Below are 23,367 nucleotides of genomic sequence, written 5' to 3'. Positions count from 1 at the left end.
AAAAAGTTTCCGATTAATTTCTATTTTTAAGCTAAGAAGAATAATTTAACACATTGCATTAATTATTATGCTTATTATTTCAAATTAAACATATATTTTGCAGTTTAAATTTTTAAATTATATTTACGACAAATTTTTTAATTCGTTAATTTAAATTGCATAATGGCAATACAATATATTTGCTTTTAAATATTATATTTTTATGCATGCATATGTGTAATAAAAATCCATGTTGAAATTCTTAGAAAATAATTGGAATATTAAAATTTCTAATGAAATGAAGTAATTTCCCAATAATATTGTCTGTTTAAATAAATATTAAGAAATTAATGAATCTGTTTATATAAATTTTAATATTTAAAAAGTTCAACTTGCTATTTAATCGCATAATATATATTAGAAAATTAAATATTAGATTTTAATTTATTATTTTATATATGATAAAGTTGAGTAAAACATCCGTGTATATTACGTTCAAAATGTAGATTTAATTTATAATACGATCGATGATAGATTGGATATCAATAATTTTATTAATATCTTTATTTTATTTTAAAGTGCAATAGTTTTACAAAGGTAATGTATAAGATAAATAATTTTTTAAATATTGCGATCGTCAATATTAAATCTTGTATGATATAATATTTGGATAAAAAAATCATAATGCAGTTTTTTTTATTCTTAAATATATAACTGTACGCGTAATTATTAAAAATTTCGCTTTAAACGAGCAAATTATGTTGTATATTATTTTTTAAAACAATTTTATAAATAAATTATTTTCAATATTTACGTTATGATTGCTTTAGAGTGTGTTTAATAATTATATTAAATATGAAACTTTTTGGTTAGTTTAATTGTTTTTACCTAAATGAGATATTATAAAAGTATTTTATGATTTTATCTATTACTAAATGTACATAACAAATTGTCAATGTATTGGCAATCTTTTATCATTTGTATTTAAAGTATTTCTATTTTTTAAGTTAAGAAATTTTTTAGTGTCATCATGGATTTTGATTTCAAAGAACTTTCAAATGATTCGGACATTGTTGATCGATTAAGAGAGTTTATTGTATCTGTCGATGAAATACAAGAAATTCTTAAATTCATAGAAAATCCAGAATTTTATCAACAACTTTCAAATATGGAAAAAATTAAATTTAATCTACTTATGTCATTTAGTATGAATAGTTTATTTTGGATGTATCTGAGAGCAGAAGGTATTAAACTTATAATTTTTCTGTAATAATATATTATACAATTATGATATTTTCCTAGTTTTTAATATACTTAAATTAATTTTTAAGGAATCGACCCGATGAACCATCAAATTAAAGCAGAAAATGAACGTTTAAAGGAATCTATGGCTAGGGCTAAGCAAATTCATGATAGAAATACAAAAATGCCAAGAATTAATAAAGATGTTGCTAAAAGATTTATAAAACACGAATTATGGGATCCAAAATCAAAATCAGAAAATTTAGTTGAAAATATTAAAGAAGCGAAAGACAATTGACACGAGTTATGGATAAATGTTTACATTATTATGTAAAATTCATTGAAGTTCTTTTATGTAAATTATATAAATTAAAATAGTTGTAAATATTGATGTAATGTCACAGGCAATAGGGTTCAGAAATATCAAGTATAAATTAAATTTTTAGAAAAATATAAAATTATCATTTTAAAAGTTTTATATATTATTTTTTATAACAATGAGTAGATATTATTTCTACAAATACTTTTAATTTTTGAACATATTTTAACTTTATCTCTTATTCAATGTTATTTGAAAATAATTAGATGATTTATTTAACAATTTTATAAGAGTAAGATTTCTTTTCATCTATGTGTTGTTACTTAACAAGTTAGAAATCTAACTGTTGTGTAAATATTAAACTATAAAAGTTTATAGAATTTATAGAATATAAATAAATATATATAGTAATTTTCTAATATTTCTTTTCATTTTACGCACTAATGATCCGATGATTATGATAAATTGTAATGGATTAATTATAATCCATTTATAATTTTAAGATTAATTTTAAATTTAATACATTTAATTTAATCAGAATTATATTTAAAATTTATTTATATATATATATATATATATATATATATATATATATGTTAACTATTTAATATGAAAATCATTAAGAGAATCCTAAGCTTTTCAAATCCTTAAAATATTTCTACAATTAAGAGTAATATAATAAATTGTAATATAAATTTATTACAATTTTTATATAAAAAATTAATTTTGTTAAGTGGTAACAATTAATTTTTATATTTAGGAATAATTTGTTATACTTTATTATAATTACAGTATCTAATAAAGTGATTCAAATTAAAATCTATGATAATGAAAACTCTAATAAACCATATATAAAATATAATAGTATAATAAAGTTGAAAAATTAATTTCAATAATTCATCAACTTCATAGAGATAATTTTATGAGTTTGTTAGCAATATTAACTAACTATATGCTTGACTCTAATCCGTTATGATACTTTTGGGCTTTGTACTTGAGTCTTATTTAATCATAAGAAAAATGGATTTGACACTCGGTAAATATATGATAAATATTTTTTATAAATGTAAATTCTAATAATTCTTGTCATCTATCAATTCAAGTATTGAAATAGATTTTTTCATCAGAAATATACTTAATTATTTTTATCAAAGGTAAGTTGACTTCGACAAACTTTGACATTACTAATATTATATTTCGAAATTGAATATTTAGAAGAAATAAAGTTTGAAGATGGGTTTTTTTTTAAAAATCTTTTATAGATTCTTGCTAATGATATTCAAAATGTACATATATATAAAAAATGACAGGAAATTTGCTGAACTTCTGTTATCAATTAATGCTTATATTTATAATAATTGCAAATTCTATATTCCTTTAGCAGAAGCTCTGAAAAGAAATATTTAAGTAAAAATCTTGGAATTAATATTATTAATGAAGTAATTATTCAGCAAATTATATAATAATAAACCTAGATAGCTTCGTGTAATTCGAGGCTCATTGGTACCAAATTATATTCCCAATCATTATAAAAATTAATAATTCAATGTATTGACTAGAATTTGATTAAGATGCTATTTTATCAAAAGTTTGAATAATTAATAAAAACAAAAATTAATTCCAGGACGCGTTCTGCGTAGGTTGCCAGTAATAAAATCTAAGCGGTAAAAATATAAAATTTTTCATGAACGAGGAAGAGAGTGAAAAATTATAGTTTTGTTTGTTTTGAATATTGAATTAATTGATTAAAAGCGAAAATTGTCTAATAAATAAATGAAATATATTATTCGATTTAATTTAAAGTAATAAAACAAAGATATTTTATGGCTTTTGTAGCGTATTGGTAAAGTAGATTTTCATACCATTAATGATAAAATTAATTCTATATATTCTTGTTTTAATTTTTGATGGATAAATTTGGCAATTCAACTATTCTGGTTGGAGTATTTATTCTTTTATTTAATACGCTAATATCTAATTGCCTTCCTCTTAATTTTATATTTTATATTTTCTCATTTTTATATTTTAATTTTTAACGATACAATTAATTGTTATTATATATCTCCTTAATGATTTAATCATTAAAGATATAAATAAATATAATACTTATTACTCTCTCTAACTCGCTCTCTCTCTCTCTCTCTCTCTTTCTCTGTCTCACTTTTACATATAATTATGTTAACTTATTGTAATTATGTAATAATACTTTTAGACAATAATTGTAAACATTATTATTAATTTAAAAATTTTTTTAATTAACAACCATTGAAATTAATTTAAATTGTATTATTAATAAACTTGTGGTGTAAAACATTTTCGTACAGTCGAGACTTTAATGGGACAGCTTTAATGGGTGTTCTTTATGAGTTAAAAAATGTGGGCATCCAATGTAAATATCAAGTTAGACAAAAGTTTTGTAAAATATGACACGAGGTATTTAATGGATAAGTGCGTCAAGAAAAATGGAATCAATTATCGGTGAAGTCAAGTCCAAGATGAGCTTAATAATTGTCGTATGCGTCTAAATTGACATTGACATACGGCTTTGCACTTATTTATTATGTAGTAGAATGAATCGGTAGAAACATGTTTAATATAACTCAAGGACCGTAAACGAACTAAGAAAGAAATTTGCCTTCGAAATTGATTTTTCATTATTACTACTTGTAGGTGTACCGTTTTTAATTTGTCATTTGAGTTAGTTAAACATTTGAAAAATTCATTGCCCGGGAAGTCGAGAAATTCGACACTAAAACGTTTTGTGCGAATGGAACAATTCAGGTCACCGTCTAGCTTAGCTCAACTCTATGGTCTCACGTACATTTTCGGACTTCTTCCAAATATTCCAAAATTTTAGTAGATTTTCAATGCTTTACGAGGGCAGTTTTTGCCAAATTTGAATACAAGTTTTTTGTCCTTCAAAAAATTAGGAACATTATTTTCCGACATTTAATGTCAGGTAAACGTTAATCAATTTTACTAGTGTACATTAAAAGTGATTAAAATTCGATTAATAATTTAATGTCGAATTCGTTGAGCCGTGTAAATTCTTTTATAGTTTAAATAAATTTTAATCTTGAAAGTTAATAATTAATGTTATCGCCAAAGTATTATCGAGTCAAGTTAAGAGGAGAACTTTATCATTTGCATATAAGTTTTAAGTAGTCGAGTTGAAGTTAAACTATTGGTTTTTATTGTAATTTATTGCTTATTTAATATAACACTATATAGCTTAAAATTCAACAGGATGCTTCTTAGAAGACAATTTTTCACATTATTTATGAAACAAGAACCTCATATTAATACGATCGCAACTAAGATTTACAAATGCAAAAGAACCGAAGCTTGCATTTATCAAGCACGACGTACATTTAAAAATTTTGGACATAGGCAGAAGCAACTCGGCCCATTAACCCAAAAATTTGGATTTGCGACAGTATCGTTTATTATTATAACCAGTCTTAATTGGCATAAGTAATTATTGAAATTTTCATCCAAATAATATCTAACAAAATAGATTTTGTTTTATTTGTAATATTCATATAATATAAGCTTGATGATTAATTTGTAATAATTAATTATGAATTTCAGAATAAGGAGTATTTTCTTTCCAAGTATAGAAGCAGCGGCAAATATTGAGTCTAATGAAAATGAAGAGGAAAATTATATTACCGAAGAGTTTGAACAGGATGAAATCAAAAAGAAAAAAAGCAAGAAAGATAAAGTGGGATTTCGAGATAGAAAGGTTAATTTGTAAATGTTGTATAGTAATATAAATTTTTGATTTTTATCAATTTTAAAAATATTATTGTAAAATTTAATTTAGAATTTTATACTAATTGATACTAATTGGTAAAATTGTAATCTACCATTAGTACGATATAATAATTTATAATAAAACACTTCATGATTAAATATTAAATTAATGTAAATTATTGAATGATTTGTTTTACCATGTTTGGTATATTAATAGTTTTAATGAAGCTCTTGGAGCGTTCTTGCAGATAATTGAGTATGAAAATCGGATGCGTGCATACTCAACTCCAGATAAAATTTTTCGTTATTTTGCCACAGTAAAAATTATGAATCAGGAAAATTCAGAGACCTATATGACACCTGATGATTTTTTAAGAGCTATAACCCCAGGCATGAAACAGCCAGATGGTAAAGTTTGTTTACCATTATTTTTATATGAGCTTATTGACAAAATGCACGGTGAATAATTGAATTCATTGTACTTATGCTAATACAATGGATATCGTGGGTTGTTTCCAGATTATCTTAATCACTTTTTTCTTTCGTTTTTTTTTTTTTTTTGATTTATGCCCTTTTTTCTTTCATATTATCATTATTGTAACGTACTTCCTTCATTTTAAACTAACAACTTAAAGGAGTATTATACTGAAGTTTAACAGAATTAGATTAAATGTTAATTGATTTTCTATTTTTCACATATTCACTGTCATATATTTATATATGAAGAATTAAACTTTTTAAATTTATTTAATAAACAAATTTTCAGTATAGTTCTTTTACTTGTAATTTCATTTTTTCATCTTTTGCTTTTGCATCGTACATCTTTTATTAATATAAATTAAAATAATGGTGTAAAATAGTAAAAACATATAGATTTTGTAATGAAGACTACTACCCCAATAAGAAACAAGTTTGTTGCAAAATTGTAAACTATAATGGGGAAGATTTTTTTTTTTTTTTTTTACAATTTAAGGACTAGTTTAATAATTAATTTAATTTTGAATAAATACTTTTTTAAAATTCAATAGTTATTTCAACTGAAAATATTATTGAGATAACAAGTATAAATATTGATATATACAGATAATCGAATATGAGAACCGCATAAGGCAATTTTCAACTCCAGATAAAGTGTTTCGATATTTTGCAACACTTGAAGTTATAAATCCAGTCAATGGTACACATGAGGTGTTGATGACTCCAGATGATTTTTTAAGGTCACTGACACCTGGTGTTTTACAGCCGCAGGGTAATTTCTCAAGCTTTCATTAGTAATTTTTGGTAATGATTGTTAATGGTTCTTCTTATAAAAGTAGATATTTCTTTTTTTAAAAGAATTTGTTATAGTTTACAATGTTACAAAATTAGTTTTCAGATATAAATCATTTTGCATGAAATCGCATATTAACTTTAATTTGATTCTAATTTGTCCGATAAAACTTCTATCTTCTCATGCTGATAACTGCTTTGGAATAATATAATATTAATATTGCATGAATTATTTGGCAACTGAATTTTGTTAAAATTTCGTATTTTAAATGTAACAAATGTGTAAGGTCTATATTTGTTAAGCTTTCTACATTTTTTATATTCTCTATATCATTCATATTTGTATTCATAAAATATATTTTATAGGTTTAGGATTGGATAAATACAAACGGTATGATCCCAAGGTAAATACTAATATTTAAAATAATTAATGCTAATATAAATTATGTAACATGCGAAAATTTTAATTTGATCAGACTGTGCATACAAAACTAGAGTTGGAGTTAAGCGAAAACAGTATTTTCTACAAACTTGGAAGTTACGGTCTTATAACATTTTCAGATTATATATTTTTACTCACTGTTTTATCAAGTAAGCTTTGAAATCATTTTATAATTTATAAATTAAAAATAAAACCCATACCTTTTTTCATTGCAGCATCTCGTCGGCATTTTGAAATAGCTTTTAGAATGTTTGACGTAAATGGTGATGGTGATGTAGATTTTGAAGAATTTAATAAAGTTTCGAATTTAATTCGCCAACAAAGCAGTATTGGTAATCGTCATAGAGACCATGCAAATACTGGTAATACGTTTAAGGTAATAATATAATTAGAATAAAATTTAAAAAAATTCTAGACTACGTAAAGTTTGGAAAATTTGTTATGCACGCAATCATCAAAATAACCGATGAAATAATTACGATATTTTCTGCATTTAATAATATCTTTTAAAAAATGTTTTTTTAGGGCGTTAATTCAGCACTAATGACTTATTTTTTTGGATCTGATTTAAAGCAAAAACTGAAAATTGAAAAGTTCCTGGATTTTCAACAGCAATTGCAGGGTGAAATTCTGAGTCTTGAGGTATATAAAAATTAGTTTTTATTCATTTTTATGCATTATATTAAATCTTTACTTATACTTGCTAATTATTAATTACATATTTATTAATGTATTTTAATTTAGTTCGAGCGGAAGGAGCCCAATGACAAAGGTTATATCAGTGAAGTTGCTTTTACCGAATTACTTTTAGCTTATGCTGGCTTTACAGAGATAAAAAAATCGCGTATAATTAAGAGAGTTAAGAAATTGTAAGTATAAATTTATTTTAGAGACATATAAATAAATATTCGATATATTTCAAATACGTTTTTAAATGAATAACCGTTGAAAATAAATTTATGTAAACATTTATGAATAAATAATTTTTCAACACGTAGATGTAACTATTTTTAGTTAAAAACATCTATAATTTATATTTGTAGTTTTAAGGACAGTTCTGAGGGGGTTCATAAAGAGGATTATCTTAAATTTTTTCATTTTCTAAGTAATATCAATGATGTCGATACAGCTCTGACATTTTATCATATAGCTGGAGCATCAATTGATCCAGGTAAAATTTCCAAATCATATGCAATTTTTATTACACATAAGTGTTTATTTGAAAAAAAAAACACATGATGAAATGTATATAGAACTAGAAATAATTAATAACAACTTTTATACTTGTTTTAGCTACCTTAAAGCACGTTGCAAAAACTGTATCTCACGTTGATTTGTCCGATCATATAATCAAAGTTGTTTATACAATTTTCGATGAAAACAGTAAATAAATTTATCATTTATTATTTATTACAAAAACATTTATATAAAATATAGTTATTACAATACATTTATATTTACAGTGGATGGGCAATTGAGTAATCGAGAATTTGTTGCTGTAATGAAAAACCGAGCGCTTCGGGGCTTAGAAAAGCCCAAAGATACTGGATTTGTTAAGCTTTTACAATCTATTTTAAAATGTGCGAGAAATAGTTATGCTAGCTAATTAAAAAATAATATTTTTCAAGTTTATTACGATCTTGTTCATTAAGTATAAAACGAATTACGAAAATTATTATAAAAATATTATTTAATTTTATTTTTAATTGTAATATACTGCAGCTATTCAAGTATTTAAATTTATTCTTATAAGTAAGTTAATTTATGTAAAATTAGTAAATTAACGAAGACTTTACACTTGTTATAAAGAAAATAAATATCATGTTATTAATTTTCAACTTTCAATTTTCAACATATTGTCTTTTTATCAAGATATATTTGGACGAAATCAATTCTGAGACAAAGGAATTTTTTGTTGCGACCAAACACTTTCACATGAGAGTGTTTGATGAAGCGTGACAGACAAAAAAGTTATTGGGTCAAGACGGTAACATTCATTTTATGCTGCCTAGTGTTAAATCTATCCGAACAGAGTGAACATCGAATATTAACACTATAATGTATTATAAATATATTTTATTCTATTTCATGTTTATAAATAACTTAATTAATTTAATTATTGGAGGTATAATTTATCGAAACAGTGGAGGTCTTCAGATCCCAGGTATAATTAAGAATTAAAGATTATAACATTTTTTCGTAGAAAAAATTTTTATTATCGTCTTCAATACAAACTTTTTATAGGCACATGTTATTATTATTATAATTAATATTATTTTTTTTTGTATTTCATTAGTCTCATCGATTTCATTAAAGAATATCAATGTTCTTAAAAATTAAAATATTTAATTGTCTCAATGTACACGCTTTGTAAATTTGTAAATAATAATAAGAAATATTATCAATATTCAAATATTAATCTTAATTGTAGCTATTGTATTTTACATTTACATTAATATTAGGAAAGCGTGAGTTCTCGCATTAAGATGTTATATTAAAATGCAGTGCTATATAAAAGTGTTTATAAGTTTAAAATATAAGATTAACACTAATTATTATTCTGCGTTTAATTCTTTTTATATTATTTTCTATTTTAAATTTAGTGCTATTAACTTTTAATTGTTACAATAAGCGAATAGAATATATGAATCAAATTATGAATGAAATTGCTTTCCAGTGTATTTTTATATAAATATTAATTATATTATTATTTACTTTCTGATTATTTATTATTCATTTAAATAAATTCAGTTTTTCATTTTTTATATGATTTTAATAATTTTTTTATGAATCTAAATAAATATTAATTATTAATCTATAAAACAGAATAATATATATATTTTTGTGATTTTTTTGTTATTCAAATAATAGTAAAAATAATCTGATATAAAAAATCGAAAAGAGTATTCATATGTCACATACGAAATATATATAAGTTTAAATTATTTTTTAATTTTTTATTTATCTCATTTACATTTGTATTCTCAATATTCATTAACATATAATTTATCGATTTATCAACTATTCGGTTAGAATAATGTTTTAGTAATAATATATAATTGAATAATATATTCGGAATAATATATCAATTTGCTATTCAGCTATATTTTTATATTTTTTATATTTATTGCTAACAATTACAATACGCAAAATTGAATATATATTGCAATCGTCACATTCTATTAACTGAAAGACAATCATTTCGTTTCATTATTTATTCATAAATTTAATGTGATTTGTGATATATAAATTTTTATTGCATGAGAGAGCTTTTATTTAATACAAAGTATATAGAATGTATATGGAAAGTGAGCGCATGCACATCTACAACCACGTGGATGAAAATTCTACGGAATATTACCAAAATATTATTGGTAATAATTATATTGAATTTTTATGATTAATTTTATTTGATATATTGTATTGTTTGAACTTTTCAAATTATAATACTGGACTCACTTAATATCTGTCATTTTAAACAAGTTATTTTAAAAATTCCCCCAAGATAAATAGTTTAGTGATTGTTTCTATAACAACAGTTCAAAAATCTGGAAAGTATTGTTATAGCATTATGTTTTGTCATATTTTTACATAGAATTATAATAAAAAGAGAAAATTGTAAATTGATATTGAGCACAAAATATTTTCTGTTTATTCAATAACGTATATCTGTTTATCTGATTTTTTGATTTAATAAATAATTTTTCATTTTTTTCACATATTAAATTGAAATACTTTAAAACTTTTTTTTTATTCATAGGTCACACAGTCAATTTTGTTACTTAATCCTATTAATGATTTCATGAACTATATAAGTTTGTATATATAATGTGTTATTATAATAATATATTCTTATCTTTCGCAATATTAGTATTGGTATATAAGGTCTTAAATAAAGATACGAATATTTTGTAAATAATATTTTGAAACAAGTAGTTCACTGATATTTAATATTCATTCTATATACTCATTATTTTCTTATGAAGGAAATCATCATTTTATGAGAAACTTTTATAAATTTTTCTGAAGGATCATTATGTTATGTGCTAAATTGACCATAATATTATATTAAATTTTAGAAGATATGAAATTTATCGAAAGTGAGAGCAGACCTGAATTTTCTAGAAAAGATTTAATAGACATTATTCATAAAAGTCAATTTTTTCAGTAAGTTTCGTTCTGATTTAAGTTTTACGAATTAATTAAACATTCTTGATTCATTAAAATATTTTTATAGAGATATATTCTCTGAGCAAACCGACCCTATGATTATTGAATTTGGTCACGTATGTGAAAATCCTAATGAATGGGAGCAACGATTTGAGCAAAGAAATTTTAATAAAAACCATTTTCAGGGGAAGGTATGTTAATTCCTAAATAAAATAATATCAAGTGTTTATTTATTTTAATATTTATTTTTAATGATAAAGTATTAATATTTTTTAATTATTATTTATTAGATGAGATGGGGTAATAAAAACGGCGATTACGGAGAACATTATTGGGATTTAGGGCATGCAGGATAACAAAAATTTTAATTATTTCATTTATATATCGACAGGCGATTACTCAAAATGTCATTATCAAGAATTTTCATATTTTTCTGTATTTCTAAAATATTCAAATAAGTTTTCTACTTGTATTTGCTTGAAAATATATTAATTAATTAATGTAATATTTTGTATTGTATTACATGCGAGTATGTTATGTTTTATTAATTGTAAGTTGACAATTATTAATTAATCAGTATATACTTTGAATTATTTTATATTAATTATACATTTATTATCAATTAATTTATGAATCTATGTTCATATTATATTATTTAATAATTTAAATATTATGTAAAATAAAACAATTTTTCCAACTATTATAATTTTATTTTAATTTGTAAATAATTATAAAATATTATTAAATTGTATTTTACAATCATTTTAGAGTTCAATAATTTAAGGAAAATTTTTTTACCATCTTGAAGTAAGAAATTATAAAAAATAAATTATAATTATTTAAATACGTTTTATTTATACTTGGCGAAATCGAAAAATTTATATAAATTGTATTTTACAGTGCAGAGCATAAATATTTATTATATTTCGAACTAGAAAAATATATATAAGTCTAAACTTTATAACTTTTTTAAAATATAAGATTTTGAATGATATTCATAAGTGAATAATTTATTCTTGATGAAAATAAGTAAAATGTTGAATAACATTATTAATACTGTTTACGTCTATATATTCAAGAATTAAAATTTAACAAGATACTTTTTGGTCATTATCATTTTATTCGTAGTTATTTTTCACTTTGTATGCGTTTAATTTTGATGTATTATGAAATTATTGTAAATTCCCAATTATTGGCATGCACTAGAATATCATTCGTTCGTTGCTTCCTAAAATTTGATATATTCAACGATTATGTTCAAGATTCTATCAAAAAACGAAAAGAAAAACTAATGTATTAAAAATTGTAGCTGTTTTTTGTATTGACTATTGCAGTTGAAACAACCCGTCGCCTGACAGTAGCTAAACTGCTCTCGCCTCCATGGTTTTATAATTCTTCCCATCTTTTCGAATAGTGTAACTTTTATTATGAGGTATATATGGTTGATTGTTATGCCATGCTTTTATCTACAATGATATTCAAGTATAAATTCGTCATCATAAAGCATACTGTGTTAAGTATTCATAAATAACATTAAACATTAAATTTATAATTCGTAAATATTATACCATCAGAGGAAATATCAATAGATATAAATAATATGCAAACATTTCTGTAAGTACTGATCATGTAGTTAAATAAAAAATCATTCGTTTGAATTTATACACAATATCAATATTATTTAATAATACTCGTAATATTATGATGTTTATTTGTAATAAATAGAGAAAACATTGTATATAAACATGTTCAATTTTATTTATTCAAAATAATTTTTAAATTTCGTATATTGAGAATGAAGATAAATTCAATAAAATTATAGTAAAATAAAAGTCTTGACAATAAAATATTTAGCTGTTGTTGCTATATACATAAAATATGAGTACTGCAAATATTTTTATTCATTGAATGAATAAATATAAATAAATTCTTACTAAATAAAATAACTATTTTGGGATTTATGGGAACTTATATTTTGACAATTGTCTTATACGAACATTTATAATTATGTTTTCGGATAATAATAAAACAACTGATTTTGGAAAATGATTTTGTACAATGAATAAATAAAATAAATAAATAAATTATAACTTCATGTATATTCAGATTTGGATGTATGATTATGAAGAATATTGAATATTAATTTTCTTTTGTTTAATATGACAGTTTTCATGTGTGATTTCTTTTGTTATAGTTATTAGCGGTTGAGCTCTACCTTTTTTTTCTTCAAAATTTTAAGTAATATATTAAATTTTAAGCTTTATATCAAGAAGTTTACAATATGAATTCTGGAGGATATTGTCGGTATGATTGCATTACAACAGCAAAATCATTGCAAATTCGTGGAATGGATATTGGACGAGGATTGCAGGAGAGATTAAAATCAAGTAATTATTAAAAATGGATTTATTAGATTTTCTATTAATATATGATATTCAATTAAAATATTGATTTGGCTTGAAAGTAATTAAAAAAAACTTTTCTAATAATAATATGTTTGCGTATTTATGTCAGGTAAAACGCTTTCTACACATACACACAAACGCTTGGTATTTCGAGATATAATAGAATATTGTTTGTCTATATATTGGAATTATTTCGTTTATCTCTTCATATTTTAATATCCAAATTTTTGTATTAACACGGATAAGTATTAATAATAAATATATCATCTTACACAATTTTAAACATGTATGCAATCTAAAATTTTTATAAGCTTGAAACAAGAAAACAACGTTTTTTTTTATAACTAGAAACTTACCTATAATAGTTTTTCACTTGTAGGAAACCTTTAGGTTATTGTAAAAAGCTCTCATTAATCTATGTTTTATACTGCCTTACACTTTATAAAGCTTTAAATCAATGGTTTTAAAAAACAGTGTTTTATGTGTTTGAAAATCTTAACGTGATTTGAAAACTTCATATAACACGCTATTTAGGTATAACATTTTACGTGACTAGAAACTTTTATTATTAAATTATTAAATAAGTATAGGAAAGACTTGCATTTGATAACTCTGGCTATAACTATATATTATTCGCCGATACGTTTAGTATTTGTAATTATATTAAAGTATAATTTAAAAAAACCTATTAATATTTATAGGCACTAATGGTTATTTTATTTATAATTTTGATGCATTACAGACCAGATAAGTCAAGATCGTGTATATAATTACGAGAAGTGGTGGAGTGAAAAGCTCAGGATATTGGATGAAAAACACACGCTTAAACAGAATCTCACTGAGATTGAGGCAGCACGTATTTTGAGCAAAATTGGAAAATTTTTTGAATTCGAGACCCCCTCCACGTGTCCAGATTACAAAAATCAAGTACGAAATTATATACAATTTAACAATGACATTTATAAAAAGATTAGTATTTAAGACAAATATATGAATATTTATATGAATGATATAGTAGCAGTGCATGAACAATAATAATTTTAATAATGATATAGGATCCACAAGATTACGGATTATTATGCCATTAGCGCGGTTAAGGATTTTGGTTTGATACTCGTTCTTCGCGTTATTAGCTTAAATCACATTAATGTCTCAATAAAATAACTCAAATATTTAGCTATTGCACATCAAAATTAATTTATGATCAATTTTATGAAAGTACGTGTTGTCCTATTTTAAAAGAGCAACTGCATACCTATACAATTGGTTTCTATAGAGGCGATCGAGGTAAGACAGCCGAGGTATCCAATCATCTTCTATCTCAAGATTCTCTCTCTCTCTCTCTCTCCCTCTCTCTCTCTCCCTCTCCCTCTCCCTCTCCCTCTCCCTCTCCTCGCGCCGCCATCGATCGTCAGACCATTGTAGAAAGGGTTTGCGTGGGCCCTCGGCAATTGCCTTGGCTTTATACCTTCTCCTTCTCTCCAGAAAGGGAAGTTTGTAAATCCTTGTGTGCAGATTTCGTTGCGATGTTTGGGGGCGTTGATGACGCGGTCATCGCTGCCGATCCATTGTCCTTTCTCACCGATGGTGGATTCTATATCTCCATTCGAGAGTTCCGAGTGCCACTTTCCATCCTTTTTCCAGAATTTCCAGTCAGCTTGCATGATTTGGTAGCGCCAAGATTTCTTGCGCCGCGTACCTAGACGTGCATGCCTACAGCCAGAACTTACCCGTGCACGGAGTCACGTGTGTCGGGTGGTTTTACGTTCTCGAGGCACGTGAAACAATTACCGTAGAGTGCAGATGGTCTCGTGTTGGTGTGCGATCACTAGGTGCTGCTGTCATCACCTGGTCAATACTCCTTCCATCGTTTCGTTCGTTCTTCTGACTTGACGAATGACGGCATCTTAAGGGGTATTGCCTGTACTTTTATAGTCAAGGCATCGACTCGTGTTTACCTTAGGAAAATGATAGGAAGATTTACAAAGGTGGGCTAGTATTTATAGATATCGGTTACTGTTTAATTAATAATTGTAATATATTATAGATTGTACTGTACGTGCAATACCAAATATATTTTCGAATAGCAAGGTTTGGCTCTAATTACAAGCATTTTCATGTTACCTGTTTTTAAAAAGAACAAATGAATAATTGTCACGTTTATAATAATTACAAAGATGATAATGCTGTGATAACAATAATAATAAAAACAATAAAAATTTAAACTGTTATTGTATAATTTTAAAAGTTTAGGAATTTCGCGAATAACAAATGAGGTCGTTTTTGTACATAAAATTGATTTATATTCGAGCAGGTCTACATTTTCTCAAATTAATATTAATGTCTTTTTAATTTGTTTTCATCAATTAATTAGAATACTACTTATGTGATATTTCTATTTAACGTTTTGGCGAATGTGTAAATGATTCCCGTCTCGTTAAATTTAATTTCAAAAGTCGACATTGGATTTAATCCATGCATAGTCGAAATTATATTAACTTTTGAAAAAATTTTGAAAAAAGATAAATTAATAAAATAAAGTAAAACTTTTTTCTGGTAAAAAAAATTTATATTTAATATTTATTAAAAATATTAAAGCATTTTGTTTTTAATATAAAAAATGTTTGCACGATAATTCTAAATATATTGAAGACATTTTAGTTTCGATTAGAAAATATGTGCAAATGTCAATTTAATTTCTTTATTAATAAAACTTGTCGATTTATATCATTTAAAAAATGTTCATCGTTGTTTTGCTAATTATTTTAATTTAAACAAAAAATAACAAAGCATCAAATTACGAGGATAAATTTCAAAGTTAATTTCAAATCTAATCCTTTTATTACATAAATGTTGACACTTAGTTAAGCAAAATTCAAAAAGTTAATTTAAAAAGAAAATTTAAAAGAATAAAAGTCTTAAATAAATGTTTAAGACAAATATAATATAATTTTTAATAAAATGAATTAACTATAAAAATATTGCAAACGATCAATAATTGCATGAGATTAACCATCCATATTGGATTATTATTATTACTGTAATAGATATTTCTTTGTAATATTAAAATCTCTTTTATCTGGCAAAAGTAAGTTAATTTTCATAGTTTTAGGATAAATCAGTTTCAGAATGCACTTATTAGACACTTATTAAACAAAAATGAATTTAGATATCTTCAAAATTGAATAAATTAATTATTCTTGAGTTGGTTAGAATGAAGCTTAAACAAAAATTATATACTTTTCGTTAAGAAAGCAATTTAACAAAATGAGATATGTGCGAAACTATAAAAAGTCATAAGTTACGATATTTTTTTTTGTATTTTGTTGATGTTATTTACACAATTTGATAATTAAATATGAATTTTAATTAAAAACAGCAAGATCAGTCGATGAAATTAAATTAATAATATATTCTTAGTAATAAAAACTTATATTATAAATAAGATTCAAAAAATTTTTTCCACTTTTCTTATTTCTTCTTCTGAATTGATTCACATTTCTTGGTATCCAGGACTCCTAACGATTACGTAGAATATTAAATAATCAAATATATACAAAAAATGATAACAACAAGAATAATAACAATGATAATAATATTAATATTAATAACAATGTTTATTATTAATTAATAATAGTTATTAAAGGTCAATATTAAAAATGTACATTCAGTTTAAAGATTTTTATTATTTTTAATTTTAATGTTTTCAATATTCTGTATAAAATTTTTTTAATTTTGTTAAAAAAGAGTATTAGCATATAAAAGACTTAATGTTTCTATTATTAAGATTGGCTTAAAAATATTTCCAATTATTATAAAGATGAAAATTTTTTGAAATGGAACATACTGACATGATTTTAGTACAAATGAAATGTTCTTTTATTCTTTATTTGAATTCTTTTTCTTTATCTAGCGTTTCATTTATAGAGCAAATTCTTTATAAAAATATATTCTATTATTACAAACAATCTTTTAATATATTTTTTATATACAACCTTATTTATTACACAAAAAAAATTATTATATATCTATATATATATATATATATATATATATATATATATATATATTATAATTTGTAGAACAACATGTGTTTCTCCAATACGTATTGGAGAAGTATCCAGCAAGATATGTACAAAATTATGAAATATCATTTAATTGTCAAATATATTCAACTTATATGTAAATTTGTATGTTCAATATATTTTAGGCATAGTGTTTTGATTTTTAAATAAATACATATTAATTAATAATTATTATAATAATAGGTATTCAAGTGTTTTGAAAAGAATAATCAAAAGGCAGCTAAATGTGTAGAAGAGGTCACAGCATTTAAAAATTGTGTTGATAATGCAATTATAGATGTTAGTGATAAATTATCACCTAATTTTGTTGAAACTAAGATACCAACGTACATGGAAAAATTTGAGAAAAGTGTAGGATGTCACTTGTTTTAAATCGAACCAATGAGTAGTAAATATATACCATATGTTGATTTTTAACATTTTCAAGAAATAAAGAGGTACAAAGTTATTCATATAGTTTTTCGATGATTTTACACTACATTTATATTTACATTTAGTTATGTATATTTTTTTTTAATCACGAAATATTTCTTAATAATGTAAGTAATGTGTCAGTTTAGTATTTACAAATGTAAAGAACTATTTTTTATTGTTAAGTATGAGAATATTGATATAAATTTAATACGTTTTTCTTAATTTTTTTTTAAAAAAGTTCATTTCGATTATTTTTTATTATCGCTGCTAAAGTTTTATTTATTTCTTTGGTTATACATAAGTTTGAATAATTGATTATTTAATCTATATTATACAAAATATTTTTAATGAGATTTTTTTTATAATATATGCACTTTTATATTAATATATGTACTCTGATATTAATATGCATCTAGCAATCTAATCATTGTTAGCTATTAATTAAATAATTATTTGATCTTTTATTGAAAATAATTATTTTTAGAAAAAAGATAGAGCTTATTATGCATTTTTAATCTATTGTGTTATTTCATAAATTTTTTGTCATACTTTTTTGTAATTTAAAACAATTTATTTTTTACAGTTGATGTTTTTAGGCCTTTTTTCTCAGCTTTATTATTAATTTGACATTAATTATCATCACTATATCAAACTAATCTATGTTAAATTTATTTCTCTACTTATATTTTTCATTTCTTGAGATTAAATATTTTTAGAAGGTGAGTTTGACATGAATTTTGATTAAGTTATTTTTTCAATTAAAATAATCTATTTATTTTCGTTAAATTTTTCCGATCAGAATGTAATTGCAATTATATTTATATTTTTTTAAATAACTCTGCCGTCTGTCATTATTTAGGTCTTATTCTGTTTTACAAATGAAAGTATGGAAAAAAGTATTTTTATTCTACAATCTTGCATATAATTTATTTCTAGATAGTAATACTATCGGAATTACTTAATAATGGATATAATAAACAAGTTTGCGAGGAAAATTTGCTTAAGTTTATATTTACTTAGATGAACTCTTCAAGACCTATTTATTATACGAACAAAAATTACTTTGACCATGCAATATTGACAAAAGAAACTCAGCTATTAATTTTATTTAATGCAATTTACAATTATTTTTATGTTTCCATTTTTGTTTTAAGCTTTTATTTGATCTTTTATTTACGTATTTCTTTCGAACTCTTAAAAAAAAAAAAAATGAGATGAAAGAGCAAATCATCTAATTTATAACCAACGTAAAGGCGGTATTTAGTGACAGAATATAGGGGTAGAGGCTCTGTGATTGAAGATCACGAAATGGGAGTTACAAAAATCTGTACCAAACTCTGATTGGAGTAAAAGAAATTTAGAGCCGGAAAAGAGCAAACGAAAGGAATTCTCTATATAGAGCTAGTCGCTGATAAAAAGAGCGTTTTCGTAAATTGTGTGTCAATTTTCCGTACGTACATGTAACTATCAATTAACTTTTTGTAAAATCTTCGTGTATCTTTATATTATTACTAGAATTCATTTTATCGAGTAATTTATTAAATAATATTAATAGAACATCAATCGCTACAATTACAAATATCTTCAATTGAACAATATTGATATTTCTTGGGCTTTAGATCTAGTAATAATTTTTCCATGTGATTGAAATTGTATAATTATTTGCGGTGAAGTACATTATTGCTTTCTAGTTTTTAGTATTATATGTCGTGTGTGCTAATTGCCAATGATGAAATTAATAAAATAATTGTATTGATGAAATCACTGGTGATTTCTGACTATATATATATATATATATATATATATATATATTTATATATATAATGGTTATAAAGTACCGGTAAACAGTTATAACGATTTAAAAATAAAAGAAAGGAAGAAATGTGTGAGGATAGAGTACTATAAAAAAAAAGTTTGTTGCTTTACGATTGACATTTATAAATTCTTATGCAGACGTATATAAATACTATCAGTTTCAAAATGAAGTGCAACAATTTAAATAAATTGCAATCTCTAATTCATTACCACGAAACTATACTTGTATTGAATTCATCAGCCTTGATGTATACAACTTCTATTTGTATATCTACGCTGAGTTAACTATATTCGGATACACATGCATGGCTGCTCATTTCGTTGGACAGCCATTGGACCGAATCTGTTTATGCGAGTCTGTGACGCTCATAGCTATCTCTAATACGAAGAGCGATCTAATCGTGTCTGCATGCATGATTTTGTAGTATTCATTGGGCTTGAAAGATAAGATGTGAAAAAGGGATCAATAATTACGTATGTATATAAGAAAAAATACAATACTACTAATGAGATTTTAAATAATATGTTGTCGCAATCATATGTACGAAGGGAACATGGTTATAGGAATTCGTACTTTATGCCATTGCCATTGAATCTTTTTATTTATTTTATTTATGTATGAATTTTTTCAGCGTTGCAATTGTGCTAATGTTTATGTTTAAAGCGAAGTTGTCGTACATATAAATATTTTTTCATGCATATATATATATATATATATATATATATATATATATATATATATCAATTTTTCGTGTATTATGTAAGCTTGATATACCTAAACATGCAAGTATAGGAATGCATAAAATCATATTATAAAATGAATTGATAATAAAATACCGACAGGTAATGATTATTTAATATACATTAAAGATTGATTATGAAAGTTAGATTAACTTTTTTTTTAGCATTTTGAAGTGAATGTAAAAGGTGATATAATTTCGAGTGAAAAATTGAATAGAAATTTGATAGGGATATCGCAAAAATAACTCTTAATATCTATAATTTTATTTTTTTTTACATCAAAATTCTATTGCACGAGATATTGATTATATTACTTCTAAATTGGAATAATTATAGCATTCTTAGAAAATCAATATTTAAAAAATTCATAGCTTTTAAACATTAAGAGACTATCCAAATGTGTTCATATCAAGAAAAAATATAGATTGAAGTAGGCAGATAGCGAATTCCATAATTGACCTTCGTTGGGAAATCGATTAATGAAGCAAATTGTCATTTTGCTTTGAAAACACATCAGGAAATTTGATCGAAAATTTAATTAAAATTTAATACTAAATAAAATTTTAATAACATTAGCAATATTTACTATTATTATAATTATTTATAACTTTGGGCACGAAATACGTGATATATATAATAAAATAGTTTAAAGTAATATCATACATTTGCCTTACTTTCTTTTAAATAGAGATAGATTAGTCAACACAAAGCGTTTACATAATATTTTTTTTCTATTTATTTTATTTGAATTATTTATATATTAATTCATTCTTATTTTGATCAAATAAAATTTATTAATTAATCGACATATTACGATTATGCTGTATCACTAATTATTGTTTAAACTATTATTGATTAGAATAAGGCCAATTATTTATTTTAATATAACTGTACAAAGAATGTCACATATGATTTTTTGAATATTCTTCCATTTTAAAGTTGCATATTTATAATTTATTCAAATTAATGTTTGATAATTTTTAAATTTTTTACATAGTGAATTTGTAAAGTCTTTTTTGAAATTCAAATAAATTTATGTAGCATAAAAAGATGTATTTGACGAATACATGGAATAAATTGCACACGTATTGAGTTCTATGAAAAGGAACTTCTAATGAATAAAAATGAAAGTAACATTTATGGAAAAGAAGTTATAAAGTTTTCTATGTACACACGAAGTTATTTTGAATAATTAGCAGTTTTTGTTTTATACAATTTACAATAAGATACAAATACTTTATGTTTTTGATAATTTATCATTAAATCTACGATCAACAACTAGCGCTTAAAATGATTAAAGCTTATAAATATATATGACCTGTTCTCTAATAATTATAGTTTTCTTATAGGGTTTTGGGGGGGGGGGAGATTGCGAAACATTCATTGCAAAATTTTGAGAACTATGATTTTAAAGTCATTGTTATAATTTGTAATAATAATAATTTGAAATATTTCTCGGGCCAAGTAATAAGTACGAACGTAAAAGCTATAGAGATATAATTTTATAATTTCATATTGCATATAATTTTGTAAATGCTTGAATAAAAACGGACAATGCTAAATGTAATTAAGTCCGGTGGACATGCCATAAATAAGCGAACAAAGGACTTCTACGACGTGATTAAAATTTAAAAAAAATTCGCATTCTATTCACAAAAGAGAGGTATCTGTATGTATATAAATGTAATGAAATCATAGATAATTTTTCCTGAGACGATGCAGCTTTGGAGTTCATAGTACAATGTGAAAAATGAGCAATTATAGTAAAAATGTCACAAAATATATTGATAAATGGAAATCTAGAAGGGATAAAATTTTTAATTTGACTAGCACATTTGTAGTAATGGTATAATAGTTTGATGCTGTTTTTTGTGTGTGTATGTGTGTATGCGTGCGTGCGTGCGCGCGCTCGCGCGTGTCTGTTTGTGTAAGAGAGAGTGAGTGAGAGAGAGAGAAAGAATTTCATACTACGTTACAATAGATATAAAATAGGTTTTGTATTAACTCGTGCAAAAACGACATTATACTGTTTATGTAAGTTTATTCTATATTTTAGATACAAAACATAAATCTTAGCCAAGAATATTTTAAAATATATTATAACTATGATAAAATGTACTTGATAATGCATATGAGCTATGCATTACAGTGTATTATGCTTAAATATAATAATAGTTTATTCAACGCATGTCATTCGGAATTTAAGAAAGGCACAATTCTTTAGGAACTTTCATTCAATTTATCGAATCTTTTGGTACAATTTATTGAAGTTCGAAGGAATGTATATTAAATATTAATAAAACCTTTAAATAAAATTGAAGGTTGCAATTCTGATACGATTAAAATTATAAAAAAATAGAAATAACGATAACGTCAATTTTTACGTGGTTCGCATCTATTTACCTTCAGTTTTATCAATTACATAATATGAATATTATTATATTCTTACAGTAAGAACCCACTTTGTTATAATGAAACGTTAAATCTTTTTTATATCTATAATTTTATTTTAGTGTTGAAAATGAGAAAGGGAGAATGCGGGTGAGAGGGTGGGAAGAAGGATGATAATAGAAAGTAAACAGTCTCTCGCCTTTACTTATACGTACGCTGCTGTTCAATCGATAAGTTTGATCATCTGTGGCTTTTATCAATCGTGCAATAATAATCTTGGCAGATCAAGCGATTTGTTTTCCACGCTATTCAATATTCAGAAACAATGACAGTAACAGA

At 23.9% G+C, this 23,367-nt stretch overlaps 3 protein-coding genes across 4 annotated transcripts in view; all 3 read left to right on the top strand.

Annotated features, from left to right (window-relative positions):
* The first annotated feature begins 1,006 nt into the window (after positions 1-1,006).
* On the top strand, positions 1,007-1,546 carry LOC105367554 (nuclear nucleic acid-binding protein C1D). Its single transcript, XM_011506311.1, has 2 exons — positions 1,007-1,223; positions 1,311-1,546. Exons 1-2 carry the CDS (start codon positions 1,010-1,012, stop codon positions 1,517-1,519), a joined length of 423 nt encoding a protein of 140 aa, XP_011504613.1. The 5' UTR covers positions 1,007-1,009; the 3' UTR covers positions 1,520-1,546.
* Positions 1,547-4,789: 3,243 nt separating this feature from the next.
* LOC105367553 (Mitochondrial calcium uptake 1) lies at positions 4,790-8,634 on the top strand. 2 transcript variants are annotated; one of them, XM_011506307.1, is made up of 11 exons: positions 4,790-5,014; positions 5,132-5,285; positions 6,380-6,545; positions 6,932-6,969; positions 7,042-7,156; positions 7,223-7,383; positions 7,533-7,649; positions 7,752-7,876; positions 8,051-8,178; positions 8,301-8,390; positions 8,471-8,634. In XM_011506307.1, the coding sequence occupies exons 1-11, from the start codon at positions 4,821-4,823 to the stop codon at positions 8,611-8,613; spliced, it is 1,431 nt and encodes a 476-aa protein (XP_011504609.1). In that variant the 5' UTR covers positions 4,790-4,820; the 3' UTR covers positions 8,614-8,634. The 2 variants fall into 2 exon arrangements, with proteins under 2 accessions (XP_011504609.1, XP_011504612.1); XM_011506310.1 differs by lacking the exon at positions 6,380-6,545 and adding an exon at positions 5,545-5,704.
* A 4,777-nt stretch (positions 8,635-13,411) lies between these two features.
* LOC105367552 (Coiled-coil-helix-coiled-coil-helix domain containing 3) overlaps positions 13,412-23,367 on the top strand; it is a 30,380-nt gene continuing 20,424 nt past the window's right edge. Inside the window, exons 1-3 of the mRNA XM_011506306.1 lie at positions 13,412-13,564; positions 14,325-14,509; positions 17,851-18,104. Coding sequence (XP_011504608.1) covers positions 13,459-13,564; positions 14,325-14,509; positions 17,851-18,039 — 480 coding nt within the window. The 5' untranslated portion in view covers positions 13,412-13,458 and the 3' untranslated portion in view covers positions 18,040-18,104. The remainder of the gene's footprint in view (positions 13,565-14,324; positions 14,510-17,850; positions 18,105-23,367) is intronic.

The sequence above is a fragment of the Ceratosolen solmsi genome, unplaced genomic scaffold (assembly GCF_000503995.2).
Source record: "Ceratosolen solmsi marchali unplaced genomic scaffold, CerSol_1.0 scaffold7, whole genome shotgun sequence".
NCBI lineage: Eukaryota > Metazoa > Arthropoda > Insecta > Hymenoptera > Agaonidae > Ceratosolen > Ceratosolen solmsi.
Note: the sequence above shows the minus strand (reverse complement) of the source record. Positions and strands in the feature narration are given on the sequence as shown.